This window comes from Malaya genurostris, chromosome 3 (assembly GCF_030247185.1).
Source record: "Malaya genurostris strain Urasoe2022 chromosome 3, Malgen_1.1, whole genome shotgun sequence".
NCBI lineage: Eukaryota > Metazoa > Arthropoda > Insecta > Diptera > Culicidae > Malaya > Malaya genurostris.
In genome coordinates, this window is record NC_080572.1 from 178399290 (window position 1) to 178417751 (window position 18462).

At 36.2% G+C, this 18462-nt stretch overlaps 1 protein-coding gene across 2 annotated transcripts in view; it reads left to right on the forward strand.

Annotated features, from left to right (window-relative positions):
- Nucleotides 1-8568, forward strand: part of LOC131434041 (multidrug resistance protein homolog 49) — an 82418-nt gene extending 73850 nt beyond the window's left edge. For both annotated transcript variants that reach the window (XM_058600674.1, XM_058600673.1), the window contains exons 4-11: nt 4042-4287; nt 4354-4525; nt 4587-5246; nt 5312-6145; nt 6210-6922; nt 6980-7142; nt 7201-7395; nt 7455-8568. In XM_058600674.1, coding sequence (XP_058456657.1) covers nt 4042-4287; nt 4354-4525; nt 4587-5246; nt 5312-6145; nt 6210-6922; nt 6980-7142; nt 7201-7395; nt 7455-8006 — 3535 coding nt within the window. In that variant the 3' untranslated portion in view covers nt 8007-8568. The remainder of the gene's footprint in view (nt 1-4041; nt 4288-4353; nt 4526-4586; nt 5247-5311; nt 6146-6209; nt 6923-6979; nt 7143-7200; nt 7396-7454) is intronic.
- Nucleotides 8569-18462: the final 9894 nt, after the last annotated feature.

Consider the following 18462-nt stretch of genomic DNA (forward strand, 5'->3'; position numbering starts at 1 on the left):
GGTGGTTGACGAGTTCGTGTATTTGGGCTCACTGGTGACCGCCGACAATGACACTAGCAGAGAAATACAGAGACGTATTTTGGCAGGGAATCGTGCGACTCCGGAACCGGTAGTAGATTTGAATAAAAATCGGGAAATTCTTATAACATGACTCATTCCCGAACTAGAAATCAGATCCGCATGAAATTCAGAAGCTCTGTAGAAGCTTCCATGTGAATTTAAATTCGTGAAAATCGGTTAGTAATATTGTTTTTATATTTTTGACACATATCACCCTTTAATTTCAGAACCGGAAATTCAGGAATCTTATATGAGACTAGGACCGTTTATTTGAATCCGGATACCGTCACTAGACGCGGCGAAGTAGAAACGTAAAATCATTCCTCAACTTGTCTCAAAACTATTCCAATCGGTAGTCATTGTCAGTAGACGGCCAATCGAAATAATTTTGACTTTCCTGGTTTTCGATTAACGACCGAAGATTGTAGGCATAATTTTTTGCCTTATGACCAACAATTGGTGCCTCCGAGGCTCTGATTTAGAGACATTTTTTCCACTTTTCAAATTCCCGGTTCAAAAGAATTAGAGATTCGTGTCGTTTGTTTAAATAGATTTATTTTATCGTGTCGTGTAAATGTCTTTTACATGGACTCAAAATAAACGAAAAATTGATGTCACTCTCAGTTACGTTTGCCAACTATGAGAACGGATCTCATGTCCAGTCAACGACAAAAGCTGAGTAGTAGTTTCAAAATTATGTTGCTTTTTTTTTGTTTATCGTTTTAGTCTTTTAGGCTTTTAGTGAAAATCGTATACTGTGCAGTATCATAACTCAACCAAAGTTTTGCGAATCGATAATGATAGAAAACGATACACAATGATTTTTGCCTGATGGTGCTCGTATCTATAGTTGTATTAATATCCAAAGTGTAGAGTGTAATAACTATGACATTCAGAACCCTTATTAGGGAACTGTAGTAGCTTCCATTTGAATTTAAATTCGTGAAAATCGGTTAGTAATATTGTTTTCATATTTTTCACACATATCACCCTTTAATTCTAGAACCGGAATTCAGCAATTTTATATTGGATACCGTCACTAGAAGCGGCGAAGTAAAAAACGTAAAATTATTTCTAAACTTGTCTCAAAACTATTCCAATCGGTAGTTACTGTCAGTAGACGACCAATCGAATTTATTTTTGCTTTCCTGGTTTTCGATTAACGACCGAAGATTGTAGCCATAGACTCAAAAATTGATTGGGTCAAGGTTCAAGCGAAAGTTTTTACCGCTTTCCAAGTTCCAGGTTCAAAATTTGTGTTTATACATTTACGAAGTTCATGCATTGTGTGTACAACATCTCACAACATGATTAGATATTCGTGTCAATTTATCTTATCGTGTGAACGGATTCCAAAAATGTGGTTTCGAGAAAACGCGTTGAACAATATTGTGGTGAGCGGAAAAATCAAAGAGGTAATCGTACTGAGTGTGATTGAAGAAAGGTCTGTTCTCGATATTGCTTCAGACCAGAGCTAATAAATGTCTTTTACATTGACTCAAAATAAACGAAAAATAAATGTCCCTCTCAGTTTCGCTTGCCAACTATGAGAACGGATATCATGTCAACGATAAAAACTGAATAGTAGTCACAAAACTGTGTTGTTTTTTTGTTTACCGTTTTTCTAATTTTCGGTTTTCAGTGAAAGTCGTATACTGTGCAGCATCGATACTCAACCGAAGTTTTGCGAATCGATAATGATAGAAAATGATACACAATGATTTTTACCTGTTGGTGCCCGTATCTATAGTTGTATTGATTTCCAAAGAAGTTCCAGAGTGTAATAACTTCGGCTTCGTCTTGTTGTAGGAAATTGAGTGACGTTGGTATTGCTGCTCTCTTTTGTTAAAGTGAAAGATAGAAATGCTAACTCTCTCTTCGTTTGTTCTGAATGTGATAATTTATGAATGAGACAGTAAAAACAGAAGATGGTGCTGTTGGATTGTATCAAATCCTATCAGTTTAGAAAGAAATCAGTTTTCGGTTCAGCTTCGTCAGCGCTACGATGACATAAACATATTATGTCAGTTGTATGCTGCTATTTTAGAGCGCACGAATTTGACATTCATTTCACCTACTTGTGTGTACGAGATTCGATGCGGACTCGTTTGAGGGCGCCATCAGTGCCAAGAAAAATCATTAAAAAAAATAAAAGGTCCCCTAAACTCCAACTCTGGGACCCAAAATGAACAAGAAAAGTTTTGTGGAGCTGAAATCAATATTTTGTCCCACCCTAATGATGAGAAAAGTTAAATTCAAATGAAAGGTCTTGTGGTTGCATACGGAGCTTTTGAATTTCATCCGGTTCCGGGATCACATGGTAATGAGTGTAAAAAAATATTCAAGCAGTCAAGTAAACGACGACTTATAGAAGTAACGAAATTCTCAATTCTTATCTTAAAACCCTTTCAAAACTCAGGTCTTGTAAGTTGTAGGATGAGTGATGCTAAAAAATTTCAAGCTTCATATGATTGAAATCGCAAAAACAGGGACGATATCATTATGATTGGTATCAACATTATGCGGCCCATGCACTTCAGTTTCTCGGACAGTTTTTCGTGTGTGACGTCATGACTGAACGATTAACTGTAGTGACTGAAGAATTCATCCGGCCAAACGTCCAGTTTTTTTTTACTGAAGCTCTTGAGCTCAATTTCATCCGATTAACTGACAGGTCTTTAGTTAATCGTTCGGTCCATCAGATTTCTTTTAATCAGAATAATGTGCTTCCATGAAAAAGAACTGATGAAACTGAAATAAAGACGAAACGCAAAACTGACCCACACGCTCAATTCAGATAATCGTTCAGTTCTTTATTTCGTTCCAAGGTTCATTTATACTGTCCGGAAAACTGAAGATGTATGGGCCGATTAACATATATTTAATGTCATTATTTTTACGTTTCGTCTTTGACTCATCAGTGCAGAGCAGTTCAAATTGAACTGCTTAGTGCTAAACTCGGCAGTTCAATTTGAACCGCTAAGCAGACGTAAAGTTTTCGTTGCAAAACAAAAAGTGTTCTGTAAGTAGCAGAAACTTTACGTCTGCTTAGCGGTTCAAATTGAACTGCTGAGTTTAGCACTAAGCAGTTCAATTTGAACTGCTCTGCACTGATGAGTCAAAGACGAAACGTAAAAATAATGACATTAAATAAATGTTAATCGGCCCATACATCTTCAGTTTTCCGGACAGTATAAATGATCATGTACATTGTGTCATATGTGTTTACTGTTTTATACGTTCGTTTTGATTTATATTGATCTGTAGGTATTATCCCTTATTTACTTCCAGTACAAGATTTGTCAATTCTTGATGAATATTTTATTTGATGTAAAATAAGATGAAGTAATTTAGCTTCACGTTGAAATATGAAATTATGGGGTAATTTATTCAACTATTTGAATATATATGTCGCAACTGTTTTAATCTGTATATCGTTACAGTTCTAGTAATTTATTTTTAATAGTTCGGTGGTAATATCTCTTAGTGAATATAATTTTGCCTGTTACTTGAACAGTATAATTTAGTTCTTCATCTGTCAGTTCATTAGTGAAGTTCTTAGATGAGCAAATTACATCGTTCAAAGCGTGTATGATCATTGCAATGAGTTGTTATTGAGAAACTGAATCAGCGTCGTTTTGTTATAGTTTATAAACACCATTAATAACAATTTAAATTAATTAGATTCCTCCGTACTACCCCAAGATGATGGCAGTTAAGGGTAGAGTAATTTATACCAATTCATGAACAAGCCGAAGAAGATAACAGCTATCGCCACTCATACAAACATGACACTGTATCCATCAATCGTTATTAATTTTCGCGCGTTGTTAAAGTTCGCGCGAAATGATCAATCATAGAGAGACAGAACGACAGTCGGTCTGAATGTCTTTGATCTAGAGGAATTTCAAGTGACGATGTAATCAAGAACAATCTGCAGTCGACTAATGATTAAATATGACGTATTTCTAAATTTTACAGAATCAACGCCAGCGTCGAAGAGAATCGCGAGGCCATTCTAGTGGACGCCAAAGCCTTCGGTTTGGGCGTTATATTCGTGTCGGTAGTACAGTTCCTAGCCGCTGCCTTGAGTATAGATGTAATCAATCGATCGGCCAATCGACAAATCAGCCGAATAAGGCAACTGTTTCTACAGGCGGTCCTGCGGCAGGACATGACCTGGTACGATCTGAACAGCGATGACAATTTTGCGGTTCGCATCACTGAGTATGGCTTTCTGTGGATAGTTTTGTGTAGCAGATACTAATTCTAACCCTTTTTGTTTTCTTTCAGCGATCTAGACAAGCTGAAGGAAGGCATCGGAGAAAAACTTTCCATTTTCACGTACTTGGTCATGTCTTTCACCATATCTGTGATATTTTCGTTTTTCTACGGCTGGAAGTTAACGCTTGTGATATTGAGTTGTGCCCCAATTATTATATTGGCAACTGCTATAGTGGCTAAGGTCAGTCATACAGTCAGATTTACGAGGTCTGCTGCATAAATTTAATACAACTATTTTATAGATGCAAAGCTCACTGACGGAGAAAGAGTTGAAGGCCTACTCAGCAGCAGGTACGGTTGCTGAAGAAGTTCTTGGCAGTATACGAACCGTTGTGGCGTTTGGAGGAGAACGGAAAGAACTGGAACGGTATAAAGGTCGTCTAGGTGCCGCAGAAGAAAATGGTCGCAAGAAAGGTCTTTTCTCCGGTATTGGAGGTGGTATCATGTGGTTCATCATCTACTGTTGTTATGCTTTGGCCTTCTGGTATGGAATCAGTCTTATCCTGGAGGACCGCGGAAAAGATGTGAAAGACTACACTCCGGCTGTATTGATCATTGTGCTGTTTGGTGTGTTAGCTGGGGCTCAGAATCTTGGCTTGTCGTCTCCTCATTTAGAAGCCTTCTCCACCGCAAAAGGATCGGCAGCATCAATTTTTTCTGTGATCGATAGAATCCCCACTATTGATTCCCTGAGCGATAGCGGTCTAAGGCCACTGTCGTTTACAGGAAATATCAAATTCACTGATGTCCGATTCCGCTACCCGGCGCGCAGCGATGTCCAAGTATTACAAGGTTTGGACTTAACTATAGAGGCAGGAAAGACTATAGCACTAGTGGGACCATCCGGTTGTGGAAAGTCCACTTGTCTGCAGCTTATCCAGCGGTTGTACGATCCCCTACACGTAAGTTTTTCTATTTCAGCATAGATGTCAAATGCAGAACCTAAAACTTTTTTTTATTGCAACAGGGACATGTAACCATCGATGGAATTAAAGTTAATGAATTGAACATTAGTTGGTTGCGTTCCTGTATTGGTGTAGTTGGTCAGGAACCGGTTCTGTTTGCTACCAGTATAGCGGAAAACATTCGCTACGGAAATCCCGATGCCAATCAGAGTGATATAGAAAAAGCTGCCAAAATTGCTAATTGCCATAGCTTCGTAACTAAGTTGCCGAACGGATACCGAACGATGATTGGGGAACGAGGCGCTCAGTTGTCCGGTGGACAGAAGCAAAGAATTGCCATAGCACGAGCATTGGTTCGTAATCCGAAAATCCTACTGCTGGATGAAGCCACCTCCGCGCTCGATCCAAACTCCGAAAGACGTGTTCAGGATGCTCTCGAGAAGGCCAGTCGTGGCCGGACAACTTTGGTGGTATCCCATCGATTATCGACAATAACGAATGCCGATAAGATTGTATATATAGATAAGGGAATAGTCGCCGAGCAGGGGACCCATGAGGCACTGATGGCGAAAAAAGGACTGTATTATAATCTAGTAATCGCTAGTGGTGCACTCAAACAGAATGATGATACGGTCAAATCGGCTGAGGATGAAACCAATCCCGTGGGGCCGAAGAGCGAATCTGCAGATGATGCTTATTCCGATGACGAATCGGATGAAAGTAAATCCGGAGAAGTGGTGGAAGAAGATTCCGAGGATGCCTATCCGGTGTCTGTGTTTAGGCTAATGAAACTCAATTCTCCCGAATGGCCATATATCTTGTTTGGGTGTGGTGCAGCCATGGTTGTAGGAGCTTCGTTCCCATTGTTTGCCGTACTGTTTGGTGAAATGTATGGTGTAAGTGGTTTAAATATTTTTTTTTCTAGAAATGGCATAAAGATAAATGTTGTTTCTTCCACAGATCCTATCGGTAGCCGACCCGGAATATGTCAAGGAGGAATGCAATTTCTATTCGTTACTATTCCTATTACTCGGTGTTATTACTGGTATCGGGACATTCTTCCAAACATTCCTATTCAACGTGGCCGGAGTTCGACTGACGGCACGGCTTCGACAGAAAACGTTCAAAGCTATTATAAGTCAGGAAATGGCGTGGTTTGACGAATCCAACAACGCTGTCGGGGCACTATGCGCTCGTTTGTCAGGAGATTGTGCCAGTGTTCAAGGTGCAACGGGAACGCGCATCGGGTCACTGTTACAAGCTGCTTCTACTATTTGCATCGGAGTTGGGATTGCTCTGTACTATTCGTGGAACTTAACGCTCGTTTCGGTGGTTGCCATTCCGATAGTTTTGGGATCCATTCTTCTTGAATCTCGGTACATGGAATCTAGTGCTTTGAAAGAGAAGCAAGCCCTTGAAAGTGCCATCAAATTAGCAGTGGAAGCCATTTCCAATATCCGTACAGTTGCCAGCTTGGGCCAGGAGCCATACGTGCTCGAGCGATATAACACAGAAATTGTCAAAGTTGATGCTGCCTGCAAGAAAAAAACTAGATTGAGAGGCACGGTATTTGCCCTGGGACAAATCATGCCATTTATGGGATACGGATTGGCTCTGTTTTACGGTGGAAAACTTGTTTCGGAAGCACAACTCCAATACAAAGACGTGATCAAGTAGGAAAGCCTCTTTATTTTTTGGAAGCTAGATATATTAAGTGTATAATTTTTCAGAGTATCCGAAGCACTTATCTTTGGCGCATGGATGCTGGGTCAGGCTTTGGCTTACGCACCGAATGTAAATTCTGCCATGCTGTCAGCTGGACGTCTTATGAAATTACTAGATCGAACTCCAAAGATGCACAATCCGTCGAACACATATCGTCAGATTTCTCAGGTTAGTCCCAATTTATTTTGTTCTAGACTTGGACGATTTTTTTTTATTATCTTTCCAGAAACACGAAGGCAATATCAAATACAACGATGTCGAGTTTCGTTATCCCACGAGACCTACCATTCCTATCCTTCAAAAGTTGGATTTGGAAATTAAGAAAGGTACCACGGTTGCCTTGGTTGGACCTTCCGGATGTGGTAAATCTACCTGCATTCAAATGCTTCTTCGTTATTACGATCCCGATAATGGCAAAGTGGTATGTTCATGTTCTATAATAAATAACACTGTAGTGATGTAATGATATTTCCACTCCAGGACATTGACGGAATCACCACAACAGAATTCCCGCTCAGTCGAATCCGGTCCCAAATGGGTCTCGTGTCGCAGGAACCGGTTTTGTTCGATCGAACCATAGCGGAAAACATTGCCTACGGGGATAACAGTCGGGACATTCCGATGCCGGAGATCATCGAGGCAGCCAAAATGGCCAACATCCATGAGTTCATCGTGAACCTACCGAAAGGTTATGAGACCAGCTTGGGCACTAAAGGGGCACAGCTCTCGGGCGGTCAGAAGCAACGAATCGCCATTGCTCGTGCGTTAGTTAGAAATCCTCGAATACTGCTGCTGGATGAGGCAACGTCTGCGCTGGACAATCAAAGTGAAAAGATCGTACAGAATGCACTTGACCATGCTAGAAAGGGCAGGACTTGCATAATCATTGCCCATCGGTTGACGACAATTCAGAATGCCGATATGATATGTGTCATTCAAAACGGTGTGGTCGTGGAAAGCGGGACTCATGATGAACTAATGGCGCTTAACAGGCTTTACTCGAAACTGTATACCATGCAACAAGTGGCTTAGAGTGCACTTAAGAGTTCACGTGCTCAGTATTGAACATTATTTACAATCGATCGATGAAATCAGAAGACTTAACGTGCCGTAATGGATGTATGTTTCAGTACATTCGCAAAAACCTGTATCGCATATCGATTTTAGGCGTGTCTCGGCGATGGAGGTAGCGAGAGGAATTTGTGCGTAGAAATAATTTAGATGTGATATTTAAACGCCTCCTTATAACATAATTGACTTTTAACTTATTCATTATGAAACGAGTTCTTCATATTACCAAATCGAAACGTTAATGTCCTATTAATACTAACGAATAAATCATTGAATTTTATATCACTTTGAATGTCGACAGGCACTGAACCCGTTTTTTATGGATATTGTTTAAATAGTTTAGTATCCAACTATGTCGTCATAAAGTATTGTAAGCATTTCACCTATGATCAATCTTTTCAATGCAATTGACAGAATCCTACTTCAAATTTGTAAGAGTTGTTGAAAATTATTAGCTTTGAATGTTGATAGATGACGCCGTTTTTTGAAGAAAATACACTGCATAGTTTTCTTATTTATTTAAGTAAGTTGTTGTATCTTGAAAGAAATTGTCATTCTAATATTAAATTGCGTTAACGTTCTCAATTTTCTTTTTAAATCTCTGTAATTTTCGCTTGAAAATGGTCTGGTAGTTGAATTTGTTGATTTTCACCGGGATAGGCGGTCTAAATTCAAGGCTTTGTTCAAACAAGTTAGTTATTGTATATTCGAGTTCCTTATTTAAATGATTTGAAATTTCTACAGGATAGCTTCACTAGCCTTCAAACTAGACCTCACCAAGGCTATAAATTCAAGCAGAATATTTATTTTGCTTTCATATTAATTGATATTTTTGTCGACGAAAAAACTTATTCCGACAATAGTGGTAGCTTGCCAAATCTAGCCAGAACTTATCCGAATGTTTTCATGTGTTGATGAAATGTATTCCAACTAAATCTCACTTTAGATTCAATGTTATGCTAGTAATGTAATTCTTGATTTTCAGTTCGAAGCTACAAATTGCTTATCAGATCATTCGTTCCCAGGTGAATTATTAGGTAAAATCAAATTTTCATTTCCTGAAGGCTCCTTCGTTAATGAGAATGCATTGTCTGTGTTTCATTATTCCAATAATCCAGTTTTCAAGATGTCAGCTTGGCACTTATTTGTTGAGCAATCACCGCCATGATTTTACGAGAAAATGCTAACTGAAACATAGTAAGCTTCTCCGAGGAATAAAAAATCTGTGAACAGTAATGTATGTGCAATAGATAAACTACCAAAATACCTGCAACAACACGAATTCAGTTATGGATAATGACTCTCAATGCACTTTTTTCAATATTTAAAAAAAAACTGGACTGTAACTAGACTCGTACAAAAAATCGTGTGAAATCACGTTTTTTGAATTTGACACTAAAAGAGAATTGCTTAAAAATTTTAAAGTGCACTTCAATTATGAACATGATTTATATATTGCATCCGAAGGAGGAAATTAATGTTGGTTCCACGAGCTATTCCAGTTTACGAGTCTGTTCCGAATTTGAGCATTACAGAAAATAACCACGAGATGTTTGTGTTTATAAGATGAATCCATTTACTGAGAAGATCACATTTTCTTAACTTGTAATGCTGTTGTTTTTGTCACAGAAGAATTGGCGGTATGTTCCAATTGTTTTTTTCTGATAAAATGTTCATCGTGTACACAGAAAGAAATTATGAATTTTATAGGTGACATAATTCTACAAACGATACAATTCATAACTACTTAACTTCTCAAATGATGCAATGTTTCATTCGTACCGAATTTTACTGGCTTCGAGTGCAATTTTCACTCGAGTACCAAGTCCTACTGTTTGTATTTATATGTATCAATTATTCATTAAGCTGAAATGTGCTTCTGTGGCGCTGTCGACTAACTGGCGTGCTTTGTGATTTAATGTCTTTCGGTTCCAGTCGCGCTGTTGCTGTCGATCTTTTGATTTTTATTCCATTCGATTTAAAGCCATGTAAGTTTCATATCACACAATTTTACATAGTCTTGAATGTAAATTTATGTGTAAAATGATGCTCTATTTATGTGCTGATAATATGTAAAATCACATGAATTTTTCGAGCTGTGTACACACTTAAAAAAAAATCCTGTGATTTTACATCTTATTAGATGCACATAAATGGAGCGTCGCAGCTCACGCAAATTTACGTGGAAGAACAGTTAATATTGTGTCTAAAACTCCATACATGAAATTCATTGAAATAAAAAAAAAAGAATACTGAGAGCAACCGTCGCGACTTGAACCGAGAATCGTTGGATCGCAAGTACGTCTGATAATCGACCGAGCCACAGAAGCATGCATCTGCTTGGCTGGTAAAAGGTGCATTGAAATTCATACAGTCGCACCTGCTAGCAGAACGCAAGTTACAGTCGAAACCAGTAAAATTCAAGCTCATCTAACATTAAGTCATTATAAATGAGATTTTCCGTCATTTGACATATTAGGTCTTTATGAATTACATCGTATGAGGGATTAGGTCACCTGTAAAATTCAAATATTTTTGGTGTGTATGTTTAGCTCATTTCATATCAAAATCGAGAATTTCAAAGCAAAGTTAAGCAAACGTTTGGTAAACTCTCCAGTGATGACTGGTATTGAAAATCAATCCTACACTCTAAAAAATTTTGAATTTTACAGGTGACTTAATCCCTCATACGATATAATTCATAAAGACCTTCACTATCACTTTCCAACTTGGCGAGGGCCTCCATTCAACGAATTTCATGTCATGGAGTTTTAGACACAATATTAAATGTTCTTCCACGTAAATTTGCGTGAACTGCGACGCTCCATTTATGTGCATCTTATAAGATGTAAAATCAAAGGGATTTTTATAAGTGTGTAGTTGAAGCTTACCACTATAGAACTAATTTTAACCATGTTTTAGTTCAATATACACGTACCTTGACCCATGTTACTTGATTATCAAAACAAATTCAAATGAATTTGACCTTTTTTAAACAAAATCATTTCTTTAACTGTGTTTTTTTAGCTTCGATAACAATATTTTTCCAGAATTTTTCAGCAACAATGGGCCGTATGAATAAACGAATCAATCCTAGTTGAAGCTTACCACTATAGAACTAATTTTAACCATGTTTTAGTGCCACCTTTTCCGGCTCTGTGTCGATACGGTATGCAGTAAATGCTTAAATTCGGAAGTAGCATTAACTACATATTCGAACTTGTTTTTACTCATACCATACCGCGTTATACTCTGTGGACTTTGTTTTTGAGAAGATACTACAAACAACAGACTTTACTACATTTTATTCATACGGCCCAATGTTTATTGGCTTTGCTGGGTCGTCAAATGGTGAGACAACTAAGTCCTCACAAGTTCCTATCTCATGCCTCCCCGTGTGTCTATGATGACATTTGGTTAATAGAACGGCGTCGACTGGGTGCTATCGCCTTCTGCGTTAGTAGTAGAATGAGAGGGTGCGAAGTTGCATATAAGGTAAAGCCCATCCTAAAATGCAATATTTATCATAGTTTATTGCAACATATAATTCAGTTGTTTTTACATTATTCATTACATATTGAATTGAATTATATTACATTACGTATATTATATAATCATTATCATTATTATTATTATTATTATTATTATCTATATTATTATTATTATTATTATTATTATTATTATTATTATTATTATTATTATTATTATTATTATTATTATTATTATTATTATTATTATTATTATTTTTATTATTATTATTATTATTATTATTATTGTTATTATTATTATTGAAAGAGGAATATATTTCCTACAGTACTGCGACGAAACAAGAGCATAACTTACACTGCGACATTAACTGTTATATATTGTATCATAACATATTATTTCACACATTATTTCTAGAGTTGTTCATTCGGTTGAGTAGGATATATTTACAATTTGTATTTAACCCAAGTAACCAAAAGTTCGTAAAAAAGATTTGTCTTATGCAGCATACAAAGCATTCTGAATTATACGTTTTCAAGGAATTACTCACATTTGAATGTTCACCCAGTTCTTTGTACAGCTTTTAAGCAGCTAGAAAGTTTTCTCAGAACTTATTCTGTATGTTCAAGTTGCTAAAATGTGGCACGCGTACTTTAGAGCTCTTATAAAGTGGACATTTTTCATGTACTGTTGTTTTTGCTTGGAGAATCGACGTTTAAATTTTAATTTGATATTGATCCTACCAATTCGAAAATTCTTCACAGAATATGAAATATGAAATATAAATATAACAGTCTCAATCCATTATGGTTATCATCTTGAACTATCAACTAATCATTGATATCTAATTGCCACTTATTGTGTGCGCTTAGTCTAATCTAAATCATTATAAAGCAAAATGCAAGGAAAATCTCTCAGTTTGACATTAGTGCTTCTACAGCATAATCTTTTCATTGATTCATTCACATTTTTTCTGAATTGTTAAACTCAGAAGTTTTACTTCTGCCTACAGCGGTTTTCTAGAACAGTCATATGCATTCCGTCATTGAGTCATATGGAAAGCAATAATTTTGATAACCAATTTAGCACGTGGCTTGAAACTCTGTTAACTCGTTGCGCGCTAAAAGATTCTTTCAAGAATCTAGTATTCCTTTCTTCGAAGGCCAAACACTTATGCAAGTCGTTATGCGCCAAACACCTAACGATGATCTAGCAATCATTGGTGACTTTTTCAGTGGAAAATTAAACAACTTTATGGATTTTTCCCACTTTTCCGGTAAATTTTTCTAATTTTTTTTTATGTACGAACCCGGTGGGGGTAAAAACTGATCAAACAAAAAAAGAATCATGTAAATTCGTCCGTCCGTAAGAACGGATTCTTACGTGATGCGATTACAAAGAATGATCTCTGCATTTATATATATATATATATATATATATATATATATATATATATATATATATATATATATATATATATATATATATATATATATATATATATATATATATATATATATATATATATATATATATATATATATATACGAGATAAACCTTAGTTAAGGGAACCTGTACGCTATCTCTTACAAAATGAAACGAAAAATGTTCCTATTATTACAATACATCTACTATAATCATAGCAAAAAATCGAGAACTTTGAATTTTAACCGTATCTTTGAGATCAATGCGATATGACTTCTACAACTTTTAGAAGAGAATAAATTCGCCCATCAGGGGTTGGATCTAATACGTTGAACTGTTACCTCGTACTTTCACTCCGGGACATGTTTGCGTGTGAGAAAACGCTTCGCGTGACGCTTGCACTTTGACAGCACCTTAAGAAGAATGTAAATACCGTTGATGTAAATTATTTTTCATTACCATAAATTACAGTTCATTCACGATAAAAATCAATCGACAATTAGGACAATACCAACAAAGTCCTAATCATAAAACCTTGATAAACAATATACATAACAAAAATATCGTCTCTGTTATTAAGATCCGGTATTTGGTAATATCAGCGACGACGTACCAGTTATATCAAAGTACAGTGTTGCTCTAACAGTATATCGCATACCTAGAACCGTGTCGAAAATTTGACGGAACAATCCGTATTTCGGTTTGTACTTGAAGAAACTATCAAATAGATACTTGATAGCTAGTGAAAGATAGAAATTTTTAACTAATTATTTTATTTATTTAATATTTCTTTTTGTCAATCTGAATCAACACATTTTGTTGGAAACATAATTAAAACTTAACGCTAGCACAGAACTCATTAATCCATGATTTTACCACTTCCAGGAGCAGCCATTGTAGATCGGATCCATAGTGATTAAAATGAGTTTATAATTCTCTTCAAAGCTGGGACCTTCTGAGTCATCTTTCACAATGAAAGATGAGATCCAGAAGACAGTTTCTTCCGTTTTCTCGGCTTAATGTAGATGATCCTTCTAGGTGGGTCGATAGAATGTAGGTGAGTTGTTCTCATTTCAGATGCCCGTACACCAATGGTAACTTCTATAGGGGATTATTTATATATGTAGGATTTATTAGAGGTTTGAATACCTATGTGAAAATAGATACTTCTTTGTTTTCTATTAACTTATGTTTATGAATAAGAGGAACCAGGTACCGTGTAACGAATAAGCAGGTACAGATAACGGAAATGTTGTTTTGCGAACACATATTGTTTACCTAAAATCCTTTTCAAAATGTGGATAAACGGTTACACGTCAAATGATTTATTCGTGCTGTATATTCTGCTTTTTTATTCGTTAAAAATATTTGTAATTTCTTTTTCGACGATATATCGATTTTAGCTTGGCAGTTTAAACGAATCGATTTTCAAACAATCTGGTAGATTTAATCGAGTGGCTACCATCTGTCAAAAAACTACTAAGTGAAGATGTATCCACAGGAAACAGTTATTAAATCTTGCATATGAACTGTGTGTAAAATTTAGAATGAGTTACTTAGCCAAATTTTAACAACAAGTTGTTTTTCTAACTCAGGTTTATGTTGCAAGCGTTCGTTTTGATTTTGATCGAATTCGAACAACATGGGAAGAAAATGTGAGTGTCGAAACTGCGTGAGTTGAATCTAAAACGACTGTAATAGACAAACAAAACTTTTATCGTTCCGAAACGAAGAGGAGTTTGTAATAATATTGAGGTAAACACTCGAGCTCGTTTTGTAATATTGAGGTAAACACTCGAGCAGTGTATTGTTGGTGGAATCAAAATTGAATAAAACTAGAAAATACTTGAAACTCTGTTGATAGTCGTATTCATCACAAGATTTATACAGCGTGGGAACTTTGTTATGATAATTTAGAGTCTATGTTCAAAATAATTAGAACGTTCGTTGTGCTGCTAAAGTGTCAAGCATAGAACTAATCAATTATAATATTGTTACAGTCTGCTTACAAATTAGAAAACTATTTCATTTTCTATTTCTACTTCAAATAAATTCCAATATAAAAACATCAGTAAAAAAATCAATCGTGCATGTTTCTGTGAATCTTTGCAAAATATTTGAATAATTTCTTTGGGTTTCTTCTTTTTGTAAACTAAAGTATTAAAATCGTAGAATTAAAGTTGTACGTTGTTTCCGATTTTCAGTTCATGGTTTTAAAGTTGATCGGACTCCTCATCTACCTTAAAACTTTTCGGAAATAAAAATGAAACGTTATCAGCTCTTATTTAAAAAGATCGCATCATCACGTGGCAGATTCTTTTGGGGTTGCTTCCTTTTCAATTCACATTTGTTCACATATACATTGGTTGCTCACATTGATTATTAAATATTCACATTGTTTTTTTTTTTAAATTAGTGTTGAATCGAATGGGTCTTCCTATCTGTGGGTTCTGCGTAAAATGGTGCAATTTTAATTTCATTTTTGACGATAATGCACGAATGGACAAACTTGAGGAAATGATCTATCCATTTCATTTCATTGTGCACCGAAGAACCCGAGGGAGCCGAATCGGATGTGGGCACAGGAAATTTATATATTTCGACTTTACCTTGCAGGTTCGATTCAATAGAAGATTTCGAACGAGTTACGTCACTTGTTCCATACCATACCATATCATATACAGCAACCAGAAGTCACAGTCATTTGATCTCCAAACATGATCAATGACCCAATAGTAGCTTTCAAACGAGCCTAAGCTTGTTGAAATCGGGTAATCCAGCTCTTGATCAATGACCTTTTATACAATAAGTACTCTATTGTTCTTGGAAGACTTATAGTTGAAAAATTTTCCATGGGAGTTAAAACCTCTGAAACCATCCCTGAGCACGGACCTGGGTTGACCCATCTCTGAAAAAGTTGAGCGGCAAAAACAACGTGTTTTGTAGGTTATGTCACTTATACATTTATATCTTCGGAACCGAAAGTGACACAAACAATGCATTCGGTTTCCTGCTCTAGTAACTCTTCATTCCGCTCCGGCAAAGGTGTTAATATTGTAAATTTGTTTATTGTCAGTTCTAAGCAATTAGTATCATTTTCAGAAAACTCGAAAGTATACACGTTTTTTTTATTTTTAAATGTTTTTTTGGGTTATTTCACATCAATCGATGCACAACGTATTTCGTCAACAAACAAGTAATTTGTCCTTAAGCATGCAATGTTGTGTATCTACAGTTGCACATAATTTTAAGACATGACGCATACAATTAATAAATGGCTTTGGAGTTTTTTGAGTGTCCTGCAGAATTTTCACGCAGTCATTAATATCTAAATTTTGTGGTTCCTGTTTAGGCATATATCATTTCTCGATAAAGCAGTCCTATTCGTCCAGATCTTTAGGGATTCTGATAAACCCGTCGAATTGTACGAAGAGACGTACGTGAATTAACCCAAAATACCGCGGTGTTTAGTCTATTAACTCACCATGTAAGATAGCCATAATGTTCTCGCTGCGTAATGCTGAAATGTACTAAAAATAAATGAATCCAATGCCTATGAAGTTAACAAATCCTACCTAGAAAAACTCATTTGAGCCGAATAATTTAGTTAAAGTTATACTTATTTTCCTTGTTTTCATGATCGAAACTGGTAACCACGGTGAAGGTTTCTGTTATTCAAAAACAAAACTTGTTTAGTCTTGGTTGCCAGTTTCCAAAAATTTCTTTTTGACATTACAAGTTACTGGGGGGTAGTTAAATTTACGATACAGTTTTTATAGGCGAGTGGCAGGTCGTGTTGTCGGTTTAGATTTTAGTTAAATTGTAACAATGAATAACGAATGAATCAAATTTACGCGAAACATTTATGAAAGTAAAAAAATCGAGTAGTTTACTGTGAACAACCCGTTCAAATATTTCCGGCACAAAATATTAACACAGGGACTGAAAAGTTCCGGGCCTAACACATAGATGGCGCTAGTTTTATTGCAGTCACATTTCTTCAGTAAATACTAACCTTTAAAAGACAGCTGTTTAAATTTCATCATATTCTATTCATTAGTTTGTGAGTTACTGTGCTAAGAGTGACGCTACTTATGTTATTTTCAAAACAACGGGTCAAAAACAATCTTGTGTTTTATTTTTTTACTGCTTCATGATGGTAAAAATTACCGTTCAAACGAAGTAATGGTTTGAAAAGTATTATGGAGACCAGAAACAACAATGAAACATTGGTTTGCTGACTTTAAACGTGATCGTAGATCGTAGAGACACCGATGATGCACAACGCAGTGGACGTCAAAATGAGGCGGTAACACCAGAAAACATAAAAAAAATCCACAAAATCGTTTTGAATGATCGAAAAGTGAAGTTGGGTGAGTTAGCTGACATCTTAAAGATATCAAACGAATGTGTTGACTTTATATTACATGAGCATTTGACTATGAGAAAGCTCTGTTCAAAGTGGGTGCTGCGTTTGCTCACTGTTGACCAAAAACGAAAGCGTGTTGATGATTCTGAGCAGTATTTGGTTTATGTTTAAATGTAACAAAACGGAATTTTTGCATCGATATGTGACAATGGATGAAACATGGATTCATCACTTCACTCCTGAATCAAAACGATCGTCATCTGAGTGGACAGCAGGTGGTGAACCTCGTCCAAAGCGCCCGGAAGCACAACAATCGGCTGGAAAGGTTATGGTCTCGGAATTTTGGAATGCGCGTGGTGTAATATTTATCGACTATCTTGAGAAAGGATATACCATTAACAGTGAATATTATAAAGCGGGATTTGAGCGTTTGAAGGCTAAAATTGCAAAGAAACGACCGCATATGGTAAAGACAAATATTTTCTTTCATCACGACAACGCACCGTGTAACAAGTCAATCAAAACAATGGCAAAACTACATGAATTGAACTTCGAATTGCTCCCACATCCACCGTATTCGTCAGTTTTGGCTCCCAGTGACTTCTGGTTGTTTGCATATCTGAAAAAAATGTTCGTCGTTAAGAAAATTTCGCACGAATGAAGAGGTTATCGCTAAAATTGAGGCCTAATTTGAAGCAAAAGATAAATCATTCTACAAAAGTGGTACTGGAATGTTAGAGTGGCACTGGAATGATTGCGTTGTACTTGATGAAGATTACATTGATGAATAAGGTTAGTTTTGACCAAAAAATAGTGTTTTCTTTGTTAGGCCCATGTGTTATCTAATAACATCTACAGCGCAAGATGCAGATGTGAAATAATTTATTTGAGTTTGACAAAGCAAATGTACGGTAGTTGTACAAAAAATCATGTGCAGATCTCATTAGTAAAGTAACCTACGTGTAACAGGTTGTGAGAAGATCTTAGCTCCTTACTCCTTACTAATAATGAGTGCAAACACACTTACTCATATTTAATCGCTATTTCCAAGTGAATTAAAAACTTTCCTACAAACAACAGATTTGAACCAACGGATGATAGCACCAGATATTTTCTCATTTAATAATGCTAACGAAA